This window comes from Scaptodrosophila lebanonensis, unplaced genomic scaffold (assembly GCF_003285725.1).
Source record: "Scaptodrosophila lebanonensis strain 11010-0011.00,11010-0021.00 unplaced genomic scaffold, SlebRS2 tig00000112-arrow-arrow-pilon, whole genome shotgun sequence".
NCBI lineage: Eukaryota > Metazoa > Arthropoda > Insecta > Diptera > Drosophilidae > Scaptodrosophila > Scaptodrosophila lebanonensis.
In genome coordinates, this window is record NW_022060574.1 from 1,966,665 (window position 1) to 1,988,972 (window position 22,308).

At 47.3% G+C, this 22,308-nt stretch overlaps 1 protein-coding gene across 1 annotated transcript; it reads right to left on the bottom strand.

The window, feature by feature from the left end:
- Positions 1 to 5,049: 5,049 nt before the first annotated feature.
- On the bottom strand, positions 5,050 to 5,619 carry LOC115628196 (testis-specific gene A8 protein-like). Its single transcript, XM_030524190.1, has one exon. It carries the CDS (start codon positions 5,617 to 5,619, stop codon positions 5,050 to 5,052), a length of 570 nt encoding a protein of 189 aa, XP_030380050.1.
- Between the last annotated feature and the right edge of the window lie 16,689 nt (positions 5,620 to 22,308).

A 22,308-nucleotide genomic window follows, 5' to 3' on the forward strand; every position in this document is an offset into this window, starting at 1 on the left:
CCCTTAGGGTAGCTTTCTCGTTCCGTACTGTATCAACGGAAGCAGCAATAGTAATCGCAGGAATGCCACCGCTAGAGCTGCTGGCAGAGGCAGAAAAGCAGAGGTACCTTGGCAGAATAACCGGCGTAACATACTCCCGGAGGCTAAGTGATGAGGCGATGGCAACATGGCAACACCGCTGGGACACATCCACCAAAGGAAGATGGACACACAAGCTGTTAGGAAACATAAAGGAGTGGATCGAAAGGAGACATGGGCAGGTCAACTACTATTTGGCCCAGCTGCTAACAGGACATGGATGTTTTCGCGCGCCAGCGGAACCACCTAGAAAGGGTAGTAGGGGCGCAGGTTACACATAGTACGGTAGTAAACCTGATGCTGGCATCCATCGAAAACTGGACTCATGTGTGCGACTTCGCCAGAGAAGTCATAAAGCGACAAAGGATGGCAGAAAAAGAAAGAGCTGCAACCCTAGAGATCAGCACTCGCTGAATCACCACCCCCTGAAGTCATGCTTGGCGGCGGTACCGGGGGGAACACATGGTCTGGAGGATACGGATAAGGATGGGGGCTTAGTACGTAGGCGCGAGCAAGCCAAAGAGTAAGTCTTGTCTCACATGCGAATCGTGCATATTGGTAGCTCCGGCTACCAATATCTTTCGAAGATTACCCAGCCTTTAGCTCGTATAGCTATAAAAAAAAAAACACACATATAAGCAGCTGTTCGTTTAGTTGCGTGAAACGATTGAAATAGCCAAAGCAAAATGTGAGACACTAATATGTGAATGTGCACACATACATTGTAAGGTTATTACTCTCGGCTATGCTCGCCGGCCAGAGTTTATGCTGTAATTAAATATTAGGCACCCCAACGTGCCAAGGTGTCCACAAATAAAAGGAGGGCGGTATGCCAAGAGAATATGTTTCCACGTGTTTAATTCATGGGCTTACAACTACTTAAACTACTTATTACTACTCCTTGTGGCGACGCGTTGCGCAGCAGGCAGCCGCGCGTCGTTACACGTCCCCCCTCCTAGTCGAACGCGATCCGGTTGAGGGGGACGGCCGCCAGCTCCACCATCGGGAGTTTTCCCCGCGGCCGTCATCTATCGCAAGCCCTGCGCCTCCGCCTTGTTGAACATTGCCCAACAGAAAGGCTCCGTGGCGCCGACGACCTGTTCCAGTAGCACCATTGGTTGCTCGCGGACGCTGCCATCGGGGTCCCGGCCCCACGTCACGAACACTGGCCAGGGGAGTCGAGGCCGCGATACATGTGGCGCCGTACGCCGCACATGCAGCTCGTGCAGGCACCTGACGTACGCCAAGGGCGCCTCCACGTCCTGCGCTGCCCGCTTCAGCCGTCGTCGCCGCTCCCGCTGCTCGCGTTCGCGCTGCTGGCGCTCGTGCTGCCACTCCTTCTGCTGCCGCAGCCTCTCGCGCCGTTGCTGTACTTCCAGCTGCTCCCGCTGCTGCCTCTCGCGGACTCGACGTCCCCCGCGGCGTCCACGCCGACGGCGTCGATTGCCCGCCGGCGTCGGCGACCTCGTTCGGGCAGGTGCCCGGACTTGACAGTTTCGGGGGTCGCGATCGTATTCCATTTGCGCCCAGCGCCACTCCACCTGGTCCATGTTGCTACTCTTTTCTTTCCTATTTTTGCTGCTGCCGCTCGTTGTGGAGATTCCGGTCGTACGACGTGTGCCGCTTCCCGCCAAGTGAGATATGGTTGTGCCAGCTGTTTTGGTAGCGCTGCCACTTCTCAATTTCGCGGTCCGCCAGTGCTACCTATGCCTGGCGGTCTGTGGTGAGTGTTACCATTTGTCACATTGCGATAGCGGCCGGTGTTGCCATTTATCGTACCTCCTCGATAACACGTTATCGACGGCCGCCCGCATGTTTACGTTGTAATTGGTTTCCGGTCTTCTGCTATTATTCAGCGTTGTGCCTATTTTTTTTTCGTTTAATTATGTTTGTAGGCTTACATGGGCATCTTCTTCGGCTAGAACGGCAGCTTTGCTGTTCCCGCTATGGTGGACGCCGGTGGGGTTGCTGTTGTTGCTGTCGGTGTGGCTGCTAGGGGCCTGGTTGCTGTTGCTGCTGTCGTGTCTGCTGTTGTGCTCGTTGATGCGGCCGATGTTGTGGCCCGGACTGACGTTGTGGCTGCGGAGATTGGTGCTGCGGCTGCTGTTGTGGTCGCTGAGCAATGGACTGCTGTGGCTGCTGTTGTGGTCGCTGAGCAATGGACTGCTGTGGCTGCTGTGAAGCTGTCGGTGGCGTGGCCCTGGTGGCCATACTAACGCTGCCTCTGTCGTCGCTGCCTTCGTGGGCTTCGCTGTCTTCTGCGTTCATCGCTTTTAGATCTCGCACATGTGCCGTTCTACCTCTGCCGCCCGCTACTGGTCGCACACGCACTATAACTGGGGATATGAATGCTCGCACCGTGAATGCTCCATCGAAGCGAGGCGCCAGTTTGGCCGCAAACTGCTCGGCTGCGTTGGACAGGTGATGTTGTCGCACGAGCACCTCGTCGCCTAGTTTGGGTCGCCACTCGCGTCTCCGCAGATTGTACTGGCGTGCCTGATCCTCGCTGGCCACCCCTTGGTTTCTTCTTGCTATGCGGGCAACAAACTGTAGTAGCGTCGCGTGCGTTTCTGGGCTACCTCATGTTGCCTCTGGGGCGTCCGGGTCTTCTCCGTACAGTGTGTTCTTTCCTAAATAGGATGAAAGCAGGTGAGTAGCCTGTTGCGTCTGAAAGTGCTGTATTAATGGCCAATTGTGCTTCCGGCAGTTGTTCGTCCCACGTGTTGTGTTGCCCGTCTGCCAGCTGAGCGATCAGGGTTTTGACCGTTCTATTGGTCCGCTCCGTGGGATTCTCCTGAGGTGTATATGGTGCCGTCAGTTGTTGCTATATGCCTGCCTCAGCTAGGAACTGTTTAAGCGCGGGACTTGTAAACTGGGCTCCATTGTCTGTAATGAGTTTTCGCAGCGGCCCAAACCGCGCCAGTATCCGCTCTCGTAGGGCCAGCTTCACTGCCGACGCTGTTGCCTTGCGGATGGGGACCAGTTCTGCCCACTTGCTGAACTTATCCACAAGGACCAGTAGGTACGCGTTGCCCCGTTTAGACCGCTTCAGCGGCCCTACCAAATCGGCGCATACGACGTCCCACGCTGCCTCCGCTGGTTTGAAATGCATCTTGCCTGCTGTCAGCTGTTGCTGGGCTTTATAGCGTTGGCACAACAGGCACTGGCGTACATACTTCGCGACCTCACGATACAGCCCAGGCCAGTGGTATCGGTGTGCGAGTCGCGCTAATTTCGACGTACTCCCATATGGCCCGACGTAGCGTCATCGTGGCATTCTCTCAGCACCTCCTGACGTAAAGGCGTGGCCACGCATAGTCTCCATGGCGACACCTCATCTTCTCCCAGCACGTGGGCTATGCGTCTCTATAACCTTTCATTCTGTATGGCGTAATCGGGATATTTGCTGGAGTTCTCCAACACCGCTGTCGACAGTCGCTGTAACCATGTGCAGGTTGGCGTCACCTCTGGCTCCACGCGTGCGCGACCTGCCACCTCGCGCGGTTCCCTGGACAACGCGATGACGCTGTCCAACGCCCTCTGAAATGTCGCGTGAGCCGAGTGCAGGCCAAACGGCATCACTCGCCACTGGAACAGCCCGCGTCCTGGCACCGTGAACGCTGTGTATCGCTGGCTTTCGCGCTCCATTGGAATCTGCCAGTATCCATTCCGCAAATCGATGCTGCTTATGTATTTGGGCTGGCGCAGCTGCTCCAAAATGTGCTGGATCCGCGGAATTGGGTACGCATCTGGTTCTGAGCGTTCGTTCAGCTGTCGATAGTCGATGCACATCCTCCAGGTGCCTGTATTCTTTCGCACCAACACGATGGGTGCGCTGTGGGCACTGTCGGAGCGCTCGATGCAGCCCTTTGCCAGCAATTCGTCGACTTCTTGATTGATCACTGCTTGCATGGCCGGATTCCGGGGTAATACCGCTGCTTGATGGGACGCTCGTCTTTCATCCGGATTGTGTGCACCGCCGCCGACGAGACTCCTGTGACACTCTCGAAGCTCGCCAATTCCCCCTCGAGGAACCTGGTAACCGTCTGGGCCTGCTGCTCCGTTAGGTGGGAAGCTATAGTGAGCCCCGCCTGCGCGTTTGTCACCAAAGGTGCATGCCGGGCCATGCGGTTCTGCCTCCGCCGCCTGCGTGGCCGTTGATCGTCCGCTCGCAGATTTACAGTTTGGCCGCCCACAGTCACCGCCCCGTTGGCCATATGGACGTAATCTAATCCCAGTATGAGCTCGTCTACGCATCCGGGGAGTGTGAGCAGCGGCAGTACTACGCGACTGTCGCCCATCGCGATCGTTGCCTTCGTCTCTTCACGGACCGTCTTCTGTGTCCCGTCAGCCATGGACACAGTCACGCTCACGGACCGTACGTTTTCTCCGTCCGCCCGCAGGCGTTGCGCCAGCCTCGGACTCATGAAGCTGCGTGTCGCTCCGGTGTCCACGACCGCCTCTACTAGTAAACCGTCACAGTCTACTGGTAGCGCGGCCGCTAACCTGCGTGTTGTTGTTAGTTGGAATTTGCCTGCGTGGGCTCGCCGGCTGTTGGTATGGGGCGAGCCCCCCTGGCGTTTCCCGGAGTGTGCCGGCAGCATTCGCTCGCGCGCACGCCCAACTTTCCACAGTCCCAGAAATAGAGCCGCTGAGTATTAAGGCAAGTATCCACGTTATGCCCTGCCATTCCGCAGCACTTGCACACCACCACTTCTCGTCTCTGCGTGTCCGCGGGGGCTGCTGCCACCGGCTGTGGGGTCGGCGCAGGGTGTGTGGCGTTCGTCTCATCATTGCCGGCCGCCTGTGCCCGTGCCAAGACTGCTTGGTACATGCCATGTGCCGCCTGTACGTACCCATCGAGCGAGCTCACTTCTTCGCCTGCCAGGCGGAGGTTGGCGCGTACTTCTGGTAGCCCGTTGGCGTGGACGAGTCTCAGCTGCTCCTCTGCAGCCATCTCCGCGCCGCGCATCAGCCTTCGCATCGCTCTCGCACGTTGCTCATATCTGCCTTATCTTCCAGGTCCCGAAGGAACGTTCTTGGGTCCCCGCTGCCGTCAAATCGGACGCCCCACTGTGCTACCTGTGTATGCAACGCGGCTCGTCTGTCTCGTTTGGCTGGTGTTGGCGCATGCTGCTCTGCCAGCGCCAGCGCATTCGCGATTGGTGGCGCTGGAGTCGGTGCTGTTGGGTTATCATCGTCAGGTGCACCACCAGCAGGAGCAGCAGACGTGGTGGGAGCGCAGGTCTGGCTCGACAGTTTCTGGAAACCTTCCTCCACGGTCTGGGCCAACCGGTGGGTGGACTGGAGACCATACTCCATGGTCTGGGCCAATCGGTGGGTGTACCGCGCCAACGAATCGGCAATGGTCTGGGACAGATCTGCCGTGGAGGGCCCTGGAGTCGCTGAGGGTGCCGCTGCGGTTGCCGTGGTCTTGGCTGCGGGCGCTGCAGGCGGGGCCGCGACCGCTACCGATATGGTCGGCACTGACGCTGGAGTTGGCGATGTCGCCCGCGCTGGAGTCAGCGATGCGGCTCGCATTGGGACCACGGTTGGTGTCGTATTTGCCTCTATCGTGACGAGTAGACCTTCCCGTACGTCCTCTTGTTTGAGGACTTCCACCTGCCCGCCAGGCACCGGGGCTCAACTGGCCTGCCGCCGCGGTACGCGATGACATGCTTTCGTGATATGCCGCTAGTTCCTCCAGGTCGGTACTCTTCTTTGGCCGACTTCACGAACGTGGACAGCCGCGACCGCAACGCCTCCACGTTGCCGGTCTCTTCGAGTTCGAACTCGCGCAGCACCGCGCTGAGCTCTTCCTACCACAGCACACGTATCCAGCTCGTTCGTAACATCGTAAGTCCACTCTCACTTCTCCCTACTTGGTCGGATATAACCTCAATCTTCTTTGGGGTCCCTGCTCGGGCGCCCCTGTAAGGTTATTACTCTGCCGCGGGTATGCTCGTCGGCCAGAGTTTATGCTGTAAATAAATATTAGGCACCCCAAAGTGCCAAGGTGTCCACAAATAAAAGGAGGGCGGTATGCCAAGTGAATATGTTTCCACGTGTTTAATTAACTTCAAAAAACAGGAAGGTGCGCTTCAGTGCGCGTTCGACTATATCTAAAACAGAACTCCCCAAAACTACTTACATTTCATAAGCTTAAACTACTTGAACTTCATGGGCTTACAACTACTTAAACTACTTATTACTACTTATTGTGGCGACGCGTTGCGCAGCAGGCAGCCACGCGTCGTTACAACATACATATGTACACTTTTATGTACATGTACACATCAATGCATGTATGTATGTTCATTCGTCTTGCACTGACAGATCTGACACAGTACACTTGGCAAGGGTGTAGGCAGGGGCGTGGGCAGGGGGGGGGGGGTGGGGCCGTTGCAACCATCCCCCCCTTAAAAAAAATTTTCCACATAAATTCGACCACACGTTCAATATTATGACGCACTATTTCGCCTTAAAATTGACCTGAGTTTGATTTGTTGAAGTTTTTTCATTGATCATATGTATAAGTTATTTTTTAAATGCATCGTGCACTATTTATCAAAATTTTGATTTTTTGTCCCCCACTTTGGTAAAAGCTGACTACGCCCTTGACATTTGGCATTAGTGTTTTCATTAGTAACTTTATGCAGCAACAACAAATTACAAAGAACGAAAATATCAAATATTTGGGGACATCATATACACACACTCACACAGAGAACAAGCAACAGTTCGTGTCTATGTGTGCGGTTCTCTACGTACCGAATCAAATTTTATCAAATTTATAAAACGAAAAACAACAACAACTGCAAGTCATTGGCTCGCGCTTCTTCTTTCGTTTTGATCAATTACAGTTTACAGTTACCGTCGCTAGGCAACGACTGCGTAAGCGATAGTAAAGCAGAAACTGAAAGCGGACCTACGCATATTTTGCTTCGCGTTGCGGGCAGATGTACATATGTATGTTTGTATATGATTTGTTCTAATTGATCTCAATAAATTATAAGATGTGTAGAAACCAGGTACTTTAACTAATTATATTTATTGCACAAAGTGCTGATACATTAGATGTACAGTGTGTGTTTGTAGTGCAGCTGCCGGAACCAGACTGACCACGCGATGACCGCTAAAATACATCTCTGGGCACCAGCGCCTGTTTTCGACGATGCGGTGCTGCCAGACCGAGCTGTGTCCGCTGAGACCGAGTCGCCACATCTACTCCCTCCTCAGTGACTTCGTCGGTAGGAGAAGGTAACGGGATATGCTCGTGTGGCTGTGAAGGCGACATTGCTGGTGACAACATTGAGATGCATCCAGGTCTGGTGCTGGACAAGATGGCGTAGCTTCGTCGTTTGTGGGGTCGAGGTTAGCGAGGAATGCAGGCTTGAGTAGGTCGACCGAAATTGCTTTGACTGCACCGTTTATGGTAATGACGTAGACCTTGTCATCAATGCGGCGGACAATTTTGTATGGGCCAGTGTATGATTGCTCGAGACGCTTCTTGACAGACGCCACCAGTTTTAAAACGGGAGTACATGTTTTCAATTCTTTTAAGCAGAATATTTGTGGTCTGGTGTGATGCGCTGTTTGAGTTGGCCTCACTGCACGGATTAGCTGGCGAAGCCTTTCAGTGAAGTGGTGTTGATCAACGGGATCTATTACATTTGTCTGCACAAAAAAGTCATTGGGAAGGCGAAGTGTCGTGCCGAAGAGCATTTCCGCAGGCGAAGATTGTAGGTCAGCTTTGAAGGCTGTACGTAATCCTCGCAAAACTGTAGGAAGCAGCTCTGGCCAAGCAATTTGTGAATTACACATTAACGCTGCCTTGAGTGTGCGATGCCATCTCTCAACCATGCCGTTGGATTGTGGATGGTAAGTTGTAGTTCGAATTCTGTCAGCTCCTATGAGTTTTGATAACTCATCAAATAAGGCCGACTTGAATTGTGTGCCCTGGTCTGTGGTTATGGTGAGAGGGGTGTCGAAAAGGCAAATGCATTGCTTGTATAAAGCTGAGACGACAGTCTCCGCTGACAAATTTGGTAGGGGAACAGCGAGGGGCCATCTGCGGAACCGACCGATGATAGTGAGGCAGTAGCGTAGTTCGTTGACACGAGGTAGCTCTATCAAATCCAAATGAATGTGCTCGAAGTGGTTATCAGTGACTTCAATTTTGTCAATAGCGCCGCGTGTATGTCGATGAATTTTTGCATTTTGGCACGGAACGCATTGTCTTGACCAGGCGAAGGCGTCCCGATTTATGCCTGGCCAGACAAATCGATGTTTAAGCATTTTTGCAGTTGTGCGACCACTAGGGTGCGCCAATCCGTGCACTGAGTCAAAAGCTAGCGACGAATACTGGCTGGTAGGTATGGTCTTGTTCGTCCAGTTGATGTATCGCACAAAATGTCGAACTGCTCAATACGAAGTGTTTGGAGACTGAGAGATGTGCTTGATGCCAGCTGAGAAATTTCTCCATCAGTTTGCTGGGCGTCATAGATAGTCTGCGCATCAAAACTGCTCGGCATGTTAGTCGCGTTAATGCGTGAGAGTGCGTTGGCAACAGCATTGTCTGTTCCAGGCGTGTGGACGATTTCTGTCGAGAACTGCGAAATGAAGTCAGGCTGGCGATGCTTTGGTGGCCTTTTGTGCAAACGCATAAACTAGTGGTTTATGATCATTCTGGGTGATAAAAGGCCGACCCTCAAGAATGTGCTTGAAAAAAATTATGGCAGCGAAGATGGCCAGTAGTTCACGATCATAAGTGCTGTAGTTCTTTTCCGCTGGACTTAGCTTTCGCGAGAAGAAACTGACAGGACGCCAGACATCACCATCCAGTTGCTCGAGAGCGGCGCCAATTGCAGTTTCCGATGCATCAGTTTTTAAGGATAGTTGAGCTGACGGTGCGAGGAATGCTGTTCGCACTACACTGCTTATTCCTTGTTTACAATTTTCAAAAGCTTTGTTTGCCTCAGTCGTCCAGGTTATTTCACGCTTGTCGTTCTTCGTTGCGCCTTTAAGATACTCAGTAAGCGGAGTTTGTGTTTCGGCTGCATGGGGAATTAGCCGTCGATAGTAGTTGACCATTCCGAGAAACCTTCGCAACTCCATAATTGATTTGGGCTTCGGAAAGTCGCTGATTGCCTAGGTGCGCTCGGCAGGTGGCTTTAAACCTTGAGGAGTAACTGTGAAGCCCAGGAAATTAACCTCACTTTTACCAAATTGGCTTTTCTGTGGGTTGATGCTTAGACGGTTTTTGCATAGTATTTCAAACGTTGTTGAAAGATGTTGCAGATGCTCTTTTTGGGAACTGGAGTAGACGATTATGTCGTCAATGGAACAGCCGACAAAAGAAAGTCCGCGGATTAAGTTGCCCATTTGACGTTGGAAGGCTTGAGCTGCATTTTGCAGGTCTGTGGTACGTACCTGTGGTACGCCAACCCTTGTGTTTCTTAGGAACCAGGTGGATTGGACTAGCCCATTGACTACTTGAAGGTCGAACAACCCCACATTGCAGTAGCAGATCGAAGTCGCAGCGTGATCGATGAGGCGTTTGCCTTTCAGATCGATTAATAAGCCGTTATGCGTGAGGAAATCAGCACTAATTATCGCTGACTGCACGTTGGCGATTATGAAGGACCAGTTAAACTTGCGTTGTAGGTTGACATCAAACGATTTGTTGAGGAACGCTTTGCAGCACTACCTACTTATATTTAAATGTAACAGCCAGACTTAAAATGTTCATTAACACAGGCGTGCATTCGCCGTACATTCGCCTTTTCGCTTCACGCGTGAGTATTATCATGACCGCCGATCCGATCGAACGCACACAGCGCAAGATAAATACAGTCCACTATTAACACAAACTGATAATAAACATAAGTGACAATTTAAAGGCATTGCCATTTTCGTATTATTCATTCACAATCATAATTTGGTCCTTCGAGCCGGATCTGTAGTGTACTAGTGCTCATTTGATAATTGTTCACCATGGAAGAGTTAAAGACATTGATGGCTGGCCGTGCCAGGTTAAGGCAAGTATCACACGCATACTAAGCTCATCGGAGAAACTTCACGAAGGAAGTACTCTGGATGTTGTCATAAGCCTAAGGGATCGACTCAATACAGCTTGGCTTGAGTTCGAGAGATTAGGAGACAGCATGTTCATCCGCGAAGATGTTGATGGGTTTGTGGATCCAACGAAGTACACGAGGCAAGGTTTTTGAAGGCGTATGCTCTGCTAGCATCGCATGAGCGCTCGTTGCAGCCAAAACCGACCTTGAAAGTGTGCGAAAGAACAGAAAGCAGCGACGTTGCGGAAGACGTTGGCGCTGCAATGTCGGGCGTCGCTACGAACAGCGATGCTATTTACCGTTTGCTTCAACAACAAGAACAGTTATTTGAACGCTTGGCAGTACACGAAACTGCAACAACAAAAACGGCCACCGAGACGGCGCCGATAGCGCAAAACGAATTGCCGAAAATCAAAATAAAAGAATTTGCTGGTGACTACACAGAGTGGCCGGCTTTCAAGGACATATACGAAAGCTCAATTCACAATAGACAAAATTTGACAAAAACGCAGAAGTTCCACTACTTAAAGTCAGTTTTAACTGGTGATGCTGCTAACATAATACGTCATATATCGATCACGGATGCTGCCTATGACACTGCTTGGGCACGCCTAATTGAACGATACAATCGCCCACGGCATATTGTAAACTCTTTGCTGGATGTATTTTTTGGTTTGTCTACAACTACCAAAAGTGATGTATTCATTCTGCGTCTGTTAGACGGTGCTAATGAAATCATACGGGGTCTGGATGCAGCTATTGATGAGTTCTTCAAATTTCTGGATGCACGTTGTGAAGAATTTGAGCTAAGTCAACGTGAAACTGTGCCTGCGTCGAAGTCTGCACAAGGTGACAGACCACAGCTTATGTCACGCACACTGGTTGCTGTACAACCAAACACTTGCTTTAAATGCAACTCAAAGGAACATATGCTGCACACCTGTCCACAGTTTCTTGGCTTAACTGTTGAGCAGCGACGGGCCTGAACACTTGTCACGTGAGTGTGAATCAAAGTACACTTGTAAACAGTGTTCTGGTCGTCACCAAACTACATTGGCGACCACAAGTCACATAGCCCGCACGCAGGGCATGATCAAGGCAACATGCGCTCATGGCGCTTCTGCAACTACTACACAGTCACAAGGGCTGCGTAAAGGAACACTGCTGACATCTTTAGTGTACGTTCAAAATGCACAGGGGTCGTACACAATCTGTCGCATCTTACTAGACACTGGATCGGAGCTGTCATACATATCGGAGCGTTGCATCCAGACTCTTGGAATTACACGCACATCATCACGCATTTTGGTTTCTGGGATCTCAACGATCAAAGCTGAGGCCACTCGAGGCTGCACTATACACGTGAAGTCCCGAGTCTCACAATACACCCTAGATGTCACAGTGCACGTGCTGGGCAAAATAACGTCCCCATTGGATAGGCATCACATTGATTCGACATCGACACTCAAGATGTTCGATGGTATACAAATAGCGGATCCTGACTACAATGCTATGGCCCCAGTAGACATTCTCTTGGGCAACGACTACGTTTGGAGCACCTTTACTGGTCAGAAAAGATTTGACAACCATGGTAATGTAATTGCCATTTCTACAACATTTGGATGGGTCATAACATCAGCTGTATTTATGCATTCATCAACAACTACTGCTACGCTTCATATTGCTGTGAATATCGACGCCTCGCTCCAGCGCTTTTGGGAGTTAGAGGATGTATATCACAAGATGAATCAGGATCCAGACATGGAAAAGGTTGAGGAACACTTTCTCAAAACACACACTCGTGACGCCAATGGAAGGTACATAGTAGAGCTGCCATTCAAACGGGAAAACCCAGAGTTTTCGGATACACTGCAAGGTGCAGTGTCACGCTTTTTAGCTGTGGTGCTTCGTCTACAGCGCAATCCACCACTACGTTCACAATACGTTCAATTTATGCAAGAATATTGTAACCTTGACCACATTTATTTATTTATTTATTTATTTAAATCAACAAGTAGTTCTGTCGATTTATTCAAAAACAATATATATGTATTAACATATTATATATATATTAAGATTTGAAATTAAAAATACAAATATGATTAATGAAAAATCGCTAGCTTTTTAGCGATTGCAACAAACGATATTTGACTAGTTATTAAATGAGACGCGGTATTCTTCGATTATTAATATTGCTTTTAATGGCTTGGAAAATTGTACAACGAGGTTCAACGTGCGAGTGTTACTTAGCAAGTCATTTGCCTGCTGCCGCTACAAGTCAGCGGGCCGGCATAAGAAAAGTAATGCACAAAGAGAGCGCCACAGAGAGCGCAGTAAAGGGCGCGATAGAGAGCGCAAAGAAAAGGCTTAGAAGCTAAGTAGGGTGCTCCAACATTCCGGCCCCTTTGAAGGACTCCCGGTCTTTCAAATCCACACGGAGCACCGCCAACATCGTGGACTGGTCGCCTAGCAGCACCGCTGCCTCCAACAATCCTCCTATGTGAGGAGGTCGGGGAAGGGCGTCCTTTCTCCGCTCGAAAGCCGATGGCATGTCCCTCAGCAAGCTGCTTGTTCCCGCGAAGTTCGTTATGTTGTCGCTGAAGACCATTTCCGGCAGGCCGCGCTTCCCGATGAACCTTGTAAAGACGTTAAGGACAGTATCAGTGGATAAATTAGCTACCAGTTCGAGGTGAACGGCCTTCGAGGCAAAACAAACGAATACCGCTACGTAATTTGTAACGGGCGGTCTTCCGCGTATGCGATAGCTACCATGGAATGGGCCGCAAAGTTCGAGTCCACAAACCCTGAAAGGTCTACCTTCTCGAAGGCGATCACCTGGCAAATTTCTCATTATTTGCTCAACTAACTTGGGCTTGCATCGAAGGCAGTTATGTAAAACTGCTGAGCAAAACCTACGAGTATTTATCACCCAAATATGTTGCTTTAGCAGCCCAACTAACATCTTAAATCGCCACAGCTCTTGCCACAGAGTTTTGGCCGCTGTGACGATGGGGCACAAAGGTCCAAGTTGTTCAGACAAACGAGATAATACATTCCGCTTTGTCGGCTTCAACGAAGTAAAGCTATCCTCATGCAGATGATAACGAAATACATCATTATGAGGAGCCAGCAGGTCGTCAACATAAAAACAATTTTTAATGACATTTAACGCGACATGGTGACATCGAGCATAAATATTTGCCAATTCAAACAACGAGCGCACAGCTAAAAATGGCGCTGATGCAGTCCAGTATGTTACAGTGTTCAACTTAAAGGACTGCAGCTCTTGAGAGGCGCTTTCTCGCCAGAGAATGAGCTGGTAATTTTTGTCTTTTTCAGACACGTTTATTTGCCTGTACATCTTGGAGATGTCGGCAGTAATTGCGTATTTATTCAACCGAAAATTTACAAATGTTGAATAACGCTCCCTCTGTTTAGTCATCCCAGCCATTAACGTATCGTTTAATGATAGAGCCGTTGACGTCTCACTAAAAGCGTCAAACACCACACCCAATTTGGTTGTGGGACTTTCAGGCCTCAGGACACATTGATTAGGAATATAATAGTGCTGCCCTGGAGGAGGAGATTCAAGGGCTGACATATGCCCAAGATCACTATACTCTCTCATGAAATCGTGGTGCATATCATGGAGAGTTTTATCTTTTGTGAGTTTACGCTCAAGTTGCAAAAATCGTCTTTCAGCAGTTTGAAAGGAAAGCCCTAGTACAGCGGGATCGGATTTGAACGGAAGTTCGACTTGAAAACGTCCTGTAGACAGGCGCTGTACTGATTTGGTGAAGTGAGCTTCACGGGCCTTTTGTTCAGCTGTCTGGCGCACAGCCTTCGACTCATTTGGGCTCCGATCGAGTTCCCAAAAGCGTTGAATTAAGGTGTCGAGAGAACAATCATTAACTTGAGCGACAACGTTAACGCTGAATTGTTGAGGAGGTATTTGCCCTGTATATCTTCCAGCAACAACCCATCCCAGCAATGTCTTTTGCAACAATGGAAGACAGGAATTGAGCTCGATTTGCCCAACGCATAATAACTTGTAAAAAAGTTCAGCGCCTAGGAGAATGTCAACCTTGGCTGGCTTATAGAATTCTGGGTCAGCCAACTCAAGGTTTGCGGGTATTATCCAATTCGATGTGGGTACAAAGTTACCAGGCTGACAAGTAGATATGGATTTAAGAACCCAAAAATCAGTGCCAAAGCTGTGAGAATTCAAACGAGATTGAATATCAGCGCACACCTTGTGCCTACTACCAGTAGTGGTTCCACCTGCCATTACAATTTCACAGCTGTGTCTTTACGCTTTAATCGAAGGCGCTGCGCAAGGTTCTCAGTCATGAGGTTCAACTGTGAGCCGCCATCAAGTAACACACGAGCAGGATGGTAATGGCCGAATCTATCTTTAATTTTTACCACTGCTGTGGCAAGAATTACTTGATCGGCACTTAAAACGTGACCTAAGTACGCTTCTGGAGGTGCGACTGCGTGTGGAGCGGGTGAATTTGGTACAGCTACAGAGTATCTGTGCAACAACGAATGGTGTGGTTTTGAACACACCCGACACTTGGAAGCCTCGCAGCTGGAAACTATATGGCCCACATTCAAACAATTGAGGCACATTTTTTGAGTCTTAGCGAACTCAATTCGACGCATAACGGGAATAGAACCGAAGGAAGGGCAAGAATAAATATTGTGATCCGCAGAACCACAATATGTGCACTTCGAAACCGGTTTTGAAGGCTTTGAAGGACCCTTTGTGCAAGAAAACGAAGCTTTACTATTTCTTGCAGGTTCTACTCGCGGTTTATTTGGAACCCGCTAAATATTGGTAACGCCTGTTTAACTGCTTAGCGCAGTCATCCCAAGAAGGCAACTTGTCATAATCGAGCTGTTCCTCAAAACGAGATTTGGTTGCATGATCAACTTTGGCCATAACCATATGTATGATCATTGCATTCGAAATGTCCTTTTCACTTCCCAACGAAGTTAAAGACGCATAAATGGCAGAAACAGTGTCAATGATGGACCGCAAAGTAGACGCATTAGGTTTGGTCATACTTGGGATGTCAAACAATTGCGAGATAGTGTCGAAAAATATCAAACATTTGTTGTCGTACACAGACTTGAGGCTAGCAATGGCTTTCGAGTAATTGCAGTCCGTTAACTGAAACGGTTTCACAACTCCTAGAGCCTCACCTGACAAGCACGACACCAAATGATTAAACTTCTCGACGTTGGTCAACGAAGGATCGTCATGAACTAGGCTTTCAAATAAGCACAAAAAATTCTTGAATTCGGCATGCTTTCCACTGAATGTAGGCAGCCGCATTTTGGGTAACTGGGACCGTTGACTGGCCATCATAGAACAGTCATGAGAAGTCTGACTTTCAACTTTTTGTTTCGTTGCCTTCACATACAACGCCTTAGTTGAAATGCACAAATCCTCAAGTGGCCCTCTACTATCGTTACTTGGATTGAGACTATCCAATCTGCCTGAAGCGCCATAGCTTTCTTTATGTAATCTTCTAACAGCTCGAGACGACACTCGAGTTCTGTTTGTTCAAACGAAATTGTCTTTAACTGAAATGCTGTTCTCATACGAGCAATGTCAGCGCTAACCTTATCAAATTTCTGCAAGCATTATACTAGTTTAGAACTAGATTTAGCTACCACTTGTTGCTTCTCAGATTCCGACATGGTAGAGTATAACCAAAATAAACTCTAAACAAGTTGCAAATCAATGAAAATGAAAACCGAACTTTCCTAACAGCCCTCGCAAATAACGACGCGCTAAAACAGCAAGAGACCAACTGAAATGCACGCAGATTACGTACACACGCACTCAATACAGTATGCACGCAAGCAAAGTAGCAGTCCAAGCGACCGCACAAACAACAACGAAATCTGCAAGCAGTCTCAGCTGTACTCAGAAAATAGGCGCCGATTACCGCAAGCACGCTTGTAGGCAACGCTAATCCAAACGGGTAGCGGGGGGAAGTTCGTTGGCCCAGCGACAAGTGTAGCCGAAAAAAGGCGCGCACAAAAGAGAGAGCGACAAAATTCTTTTGCTACGCTAGCGGCGCAAGCAACAACAAAAGCTATGTTTCTATGTATGCAGCTGATGCATCAAATCTTTACCAAAAAACCAACACAATAGAACCGAAATAACTTTAAAATATTTGTTTTTTATGTTAAAAATCAGCTTAACAGCCCTTTTTTAATTATTGTTGTTTGTTTTGCCTCGAGGTTTTGTTAATAATTATGTTTATGAAGGTGTATAATGTGTTAAATTGTGCAAGGTATGACGTATGTATGTATATAATATGTGGTTATTGGCGAGTATGTATGTACATGCATATGTATGTATGATTAAGTATTTGTGCATGTAAAGTGGTTGCACAAAATAATTTATGTGCCAAAAATTGAGCCCGCATAAGCATACACGTACTATATATACATATGTATGTATGTACGTATGTGACTAGGTTTAGACAACTTTCGCTTGCACAAATTTGCAGCAATTAAACTTCTTAGAGCTTTATGCTCAATTGTTGGCACAGAATACCTGTAAGCTCTCAAAAGAGTCCACTGAAACTTTCCTGGATTGCGACCGACGATCACCCATTAGGCAGGCCAAACAACAATCGTACCACAAGAAGGGCAGACAGCAGCTCCACAGTCCAAACGAGCAGTTGTAGTTGGTGATATCCAGAAAGGCACCAAGCTCCAAATCCAAATCAATGTATGTATATGGTATCCAAACGACACCAGATCCAAATCAAACGAGGTACTAATCACACGACCGCGCACAAAAACCAAGCCACAAAGACCGCAAACAAACGAGGAAATAATCTTATGAAAACTGATGTCCCTGCTCGGGCGCCAATGAAAAATCGCTAGCTTTTTAGCGATTGCAACAAACGATATTTGACTAGTTATTAAATGAGACGCGGTATTCTTCGATTATTAATATTGCTTTTAATGGCTTGGAAAATTGTACAACGAGGTTCAACGTGCGAGTGTTACTTAGCAAGTCATTTGCCTGCTGCCGCTACAAGTCAGCGGGCCGGCATAAGAAAAGTAATGCACAAAGAGAGCGCCACAGAGAGCGCAGTAAAGGGCGCGATAGAGAGCGCAAAGAAAAGGCTTAGAAGCTAAGTAGGGTGCTCCAACAATTAATATAACAAAGTCTCAACTTACAAGATAAGAAAGCCTACAAAAAAGCTGTACAATAACGTCTATAAATGCCCCCGACACGTTGGGGGAATTTTATTTGCCAGTTGGCCAGCTATGCCCCGATTCACAGCCATATGTGGTCAGAGACATTATAGGCCTGACAATCTAAACAAATAGTATGTAGAAGAGGAAAATTAATTCTACTTAGGAGCTAATTAGAAAAAGTAAGGAGTAGAAAGAGACAGAGGTAAAGAGGGAGAGAAAGGAAGAGGAAGAGAAAGGGGAAGAGAGAAACAGGGAAAGAGAAAGATGGAACAAGAAAGACAAAAGGAGAAAGAGGGAAATCTCCAACCCGGTGGGGGAAAGTTTTAAGCCAGTCCGGCCAGCTATGCCCCGACTCACAGCAGTATGTGGTCAGAGATTTCCACGGAGATAACTATAAAGAAGAACTTTTTTAGAATAAAAATAGAGAGTTCTGTTGAAAGTAAATGAGAAAGCTCATTATAATTGGAACACATGACTCGAAAACGATTGTGCGCAGCGTAATCGGTTGTGCACCTAGACAAGACGAATGGCAAATAATTCCTTGTTGGTCTACAAGGAACGGAAAAATTAAGGCGACCTAAGAGGGAAGAGGAGTCAACCTCGCCGATAATCAACTTGTGGAGAAAAACTACTCCAAGAACAGTCCTACGATTAACTAAAGAAGGAAGGTTTATAAGCATCAGCTTGCTAGAGTACGATGGCAAGCGGAGGTTGGGATCCCAGCTTAAACCACGTAGAGCAAAAAGAAGGAATTGCTTCTGAACAGACTCAATACGTTCCTGTTGCTTTCTATACTGCGGATACCAAACGCATGAGCAATTTGGAATCAAAAATAACCCCAAGGTCTTCAACAGTCGATATACGTTGCAATGGCACATTGTTAATCGTATACGTAACTAAATGGGGCAAAGTTCGGTGAAATGTCATGAACTTACACTTAGCGCAATTGAGGTACAAGTGGTTAGCTAAGCACCACGATTGCATGCAGTTCAGATCATCCTGCAGGCGATGAGAATGAGTATGGTCTTTATAAGTCAGAATAAGTTTCACATCATCAGCATACATAAGAATATGAGAGTGTGACAAGGTAGAGGGGAGGTCATTAATAAATAATGTAAAAAGTAAGGGGCCAAGATGGCTACCTTGAGGCACACCTGATGATGCAAACACGGGCTTAGAAATGTACGACCTAAGCAAGATCCGTTGGGTCCTATTTTTTAGATAAGACGAAATCCAACTCAAAAAAGCGGAGGGAAATCCTATACGACTTAGCTTAAAGAGCAGAAGATCATGGTTCACAGAATCAAATGCTTTACTGAAGTCAGTGTAAACGACATCAGTCTGCATTTTTAGAATAAATGCTTCATTTACCAATGAAGTAAATTCCAGCAAATTGGTCGTAGTAGACCGTCTCTTCATGAATCCATGTTGAGCTGGAGATATGACAGATTTACAGAGGTGCTGCAAAGTCCTGCAAACAATTTTTTCAAATAATTTTGGTATGGCAGACAACTTTGCAATTCCTCTGTAGTTTGAAATATCAGACTTACCACCCTTTTTATAAAGAGGAATAATAAAAGATTCTCTCCAAATAGTTGGAAAAATTGAGGAACCAAGTGACAGATTAAAAAGTTTAAGTAATGGTTGTAAAAGGGAACTAGAACACTCCTTGAGAACACAACTAGGAATGTTGTCTGCTCCAGGAGAGTATGAAGATTTTAAGGATTTGATAGCAGAGAGTAGACAGCTATCAGAAATTATGGGAGCGTAAATAGTGTGGGAAGATGAAATGCTATAAGGATAAGAGGTATTACTAATAGAGACAGAGGAATATGTTGATTGGAAGAAGTTGGCAAACAAGTCAGCAGCTTCAGAATCGTTGCTGGCTTTTTTGTCACCAAGGAAAAATGACGAAGGAAGGGAAGCAGATTTACGTTTAGAGTTAACGAACTTATAGAATTGTTTAGGGTCCTGTGCAAATTGTATCTTGCATCGGGCAAGGTAATTATTATAACATTGTGAATTAAGGAGAGCAAAATTGGATTTCGCTAAAGAGTATTTATAGAAGTCAATGGATAGGCCCGACTGCTTATACTTTTTAAAGCATCTAGATTTAACATTTTTTAAGTTTGAAAGTCTTGGTGAAAACCAAGAAGGTTTTGATGACGCAGACGAAATGACACTTTTTGGGATGCAGACATCAAAAAGAGCATTAATAGTGTCATAGAAAAACTTGACGGCTATGTTGATGTCAACAGCACTATACAAATAGGACCAATTAGTTGCTGCAATAAGTTCATTTAGCAAAGAAAAATTTCCTTTGCGAAAGCACAAACTAGTATTTTTGGGAATAAGTGCTGGAGTAGAGGTAGGGTTTGAAATTGAGAGGGAAATTTCCAAAGTAGGGTGGTAAGAATCTTCAGGCAGTATAAGGGGAAAAGACCTACAGTTAACTGTACTAGCAGGGTCGGTGACAAAGACGAGATCAAGCATTCTGCTTAAGTGATTAGGTATAGAATTAATTTGGAACAATGAAAGGTCAAACAAGCATGCGGGAACTGCGGCCAGATTAGATCGACACCGGGCAAACATTTTATATGCCACACCATCCTGTTATTGGTCCGAAACTGCGAGTGGTTTTTGACGGTTCATTCCAAGATTCCAACGGTTTGGTATTGAACGATGAACTACACACAGGACCTAACATACAACGAAACTTATTTGCTGTTTGCTTACGATTCAAAATTCAAGTTTGTTTTTTCTGCAGATATTGTGAAGATGTTTCGTCAGATTTGGGTCAACCAGAAGCATCACAACTATCAACGAATCGTATGGAGGGAAGACCCATCTACTTCAATCAAACACTATCAACTATGCACAGTCACATATGGCACATCGTGTGCACCTTATTTGGCAGTCAGAGTTTTGGAGCAACTGGCTCGCGACTACATAGACGAATATCCAACAGCAGCGAAGATTGTACTGGAAGATTTCTACGTCGACGATGTACTGACTGGATCCAACAAACGGATATCTACATCGATTCCCAAAACAACTATAAGCGTTACCAATACATCACACAACGCAACAGTAAAGGTACTAGGAATCTATTGGAAACCAGAAGATGATACAATATCATACTATGTTCAACTCGCAACGGAAGCTGATAGCACCAAGCGCCAAGTGCTATCAGATGTCTCACGGATCTTTGATCCATTGGGCCTACTAGCGCCAATTGTCATTCAATTTAAGATATTATTTCAACATTTATGGCTTCTCGACTTGGGATGGGATGACAAGCTCCCGCCAAAACTTGCAGACCGGTGGATCAAATGCCGTATCGATCTAAAACTGCTGCATCAACTGAACCTGCCACGGTTCGTTGACAATAAGGAAGATGACATCGAGCTACACGCCTTCTCAGATGCTTCAACGAAAGCTTATGCGGCTGTCGTATACAGTCGAGTTACGCATGGAGACGGCACTGCAACTGTTTCAATTGTGGCTGCGAAAACAAGGGTCGCACCACTGAAACAACAATCTTTGCCGCGCCTTGAGTTGTGTGGAGAGCTACTGCTGAGCCGCCTCATTCTATCAGTCAAGGTCGGACTACAACGCCACAAGGTCAACGTATATGCATGGTGCGATTCTACTATTGTACTTTCATGGCTAGCTCATTCGCCGTCACGACTAAAAACGTTTGTTGCCAATAGAACTTCAGAGATACTTGACATCATACCACACACTGCCTGGCGATATGTCATTTCGAAAGAAAGCCCAGCTGATTGTGCATCAAGGGGCATGCTAGCGGCTGATCTAATTAACTTTGACCTTTGGTGGAATGGACCATTGTGGCTGCACGATACGAAAGAATACATGGTAAAGTTACGAAACGCACAAGTCTGTTCTTCTTTTTCAGATATACAAGCAAACGACGAATTGAATCATCAGAAGAACACAAAAATAAGGTCTCGCGCACATTGGCAGACGAAGGCATCAAATGGAATTTCTTTCCGCCACATGCACCACACTGGGGTGGTAAATGGGAGTCCGCAGTACGCTCAGTGAAACTCCACCTACGAAGAATTATTGGAAAAGCTGTTCTCACCTTTGAACAGATGCATACACTGCTGGCACAGTGCGGTGGTTAATTCGCGACCACTATGCTACACACCCGACACCGACACGAATTACCTGTCCATTGCACACTTCCTGATAGGCAGGCCGTTTACAGGTATAGAAGAAGCTAATCTCAATCATGTACCAGAAAATCGCTTAAATTACTGGCAAAGCATACAAGCCATGTACCAGGGGTTTTGGAAACGCTGGCATCGAGAGTATTTGTCTACGCTACAACTGCGTCCAAAGTGGACCACGAAAACCTTAAACGTAAAGGTTGGGTATATTGTTCTTGTTAAGCACTCTCACACCGCACCATCCGCTTGGCCATTGGCTCGAGTAATCGAAACATACCCTGGAGCTGATGGACTTGTTCGAGCCATTAAACTGAAGACTGCGACTGGAGAGATGACACGACCTATAACGAAAATTGCTATGCTACCACATTCAGAAACGATGTTTCAAAGCGGGCCGGGATGTTGAGGAACACTTTGCAGCACTACCTACTTAATGTAACAGCCAAACTTAAAATGTTCATTAACACAGGCGTGCATTCGCCGTACATTCGCCTTTTCGCTTCACGCGTGAGTATTAGCATGACCGCCGATCCGATCGAACGCACACAGCGCAAGATAAATACAGTCCACTATTAACACAAACTGATAATAAACATAAGTGACAATTTAAAGGCATTGACATTTTCGTATTATTCATTCACAATCACGATTTGTTTATGGTGCCGTATGTGTCAATGACTGACGTATTGGCAGCATATAATTTGAAGTCGTCTTTTTTATAT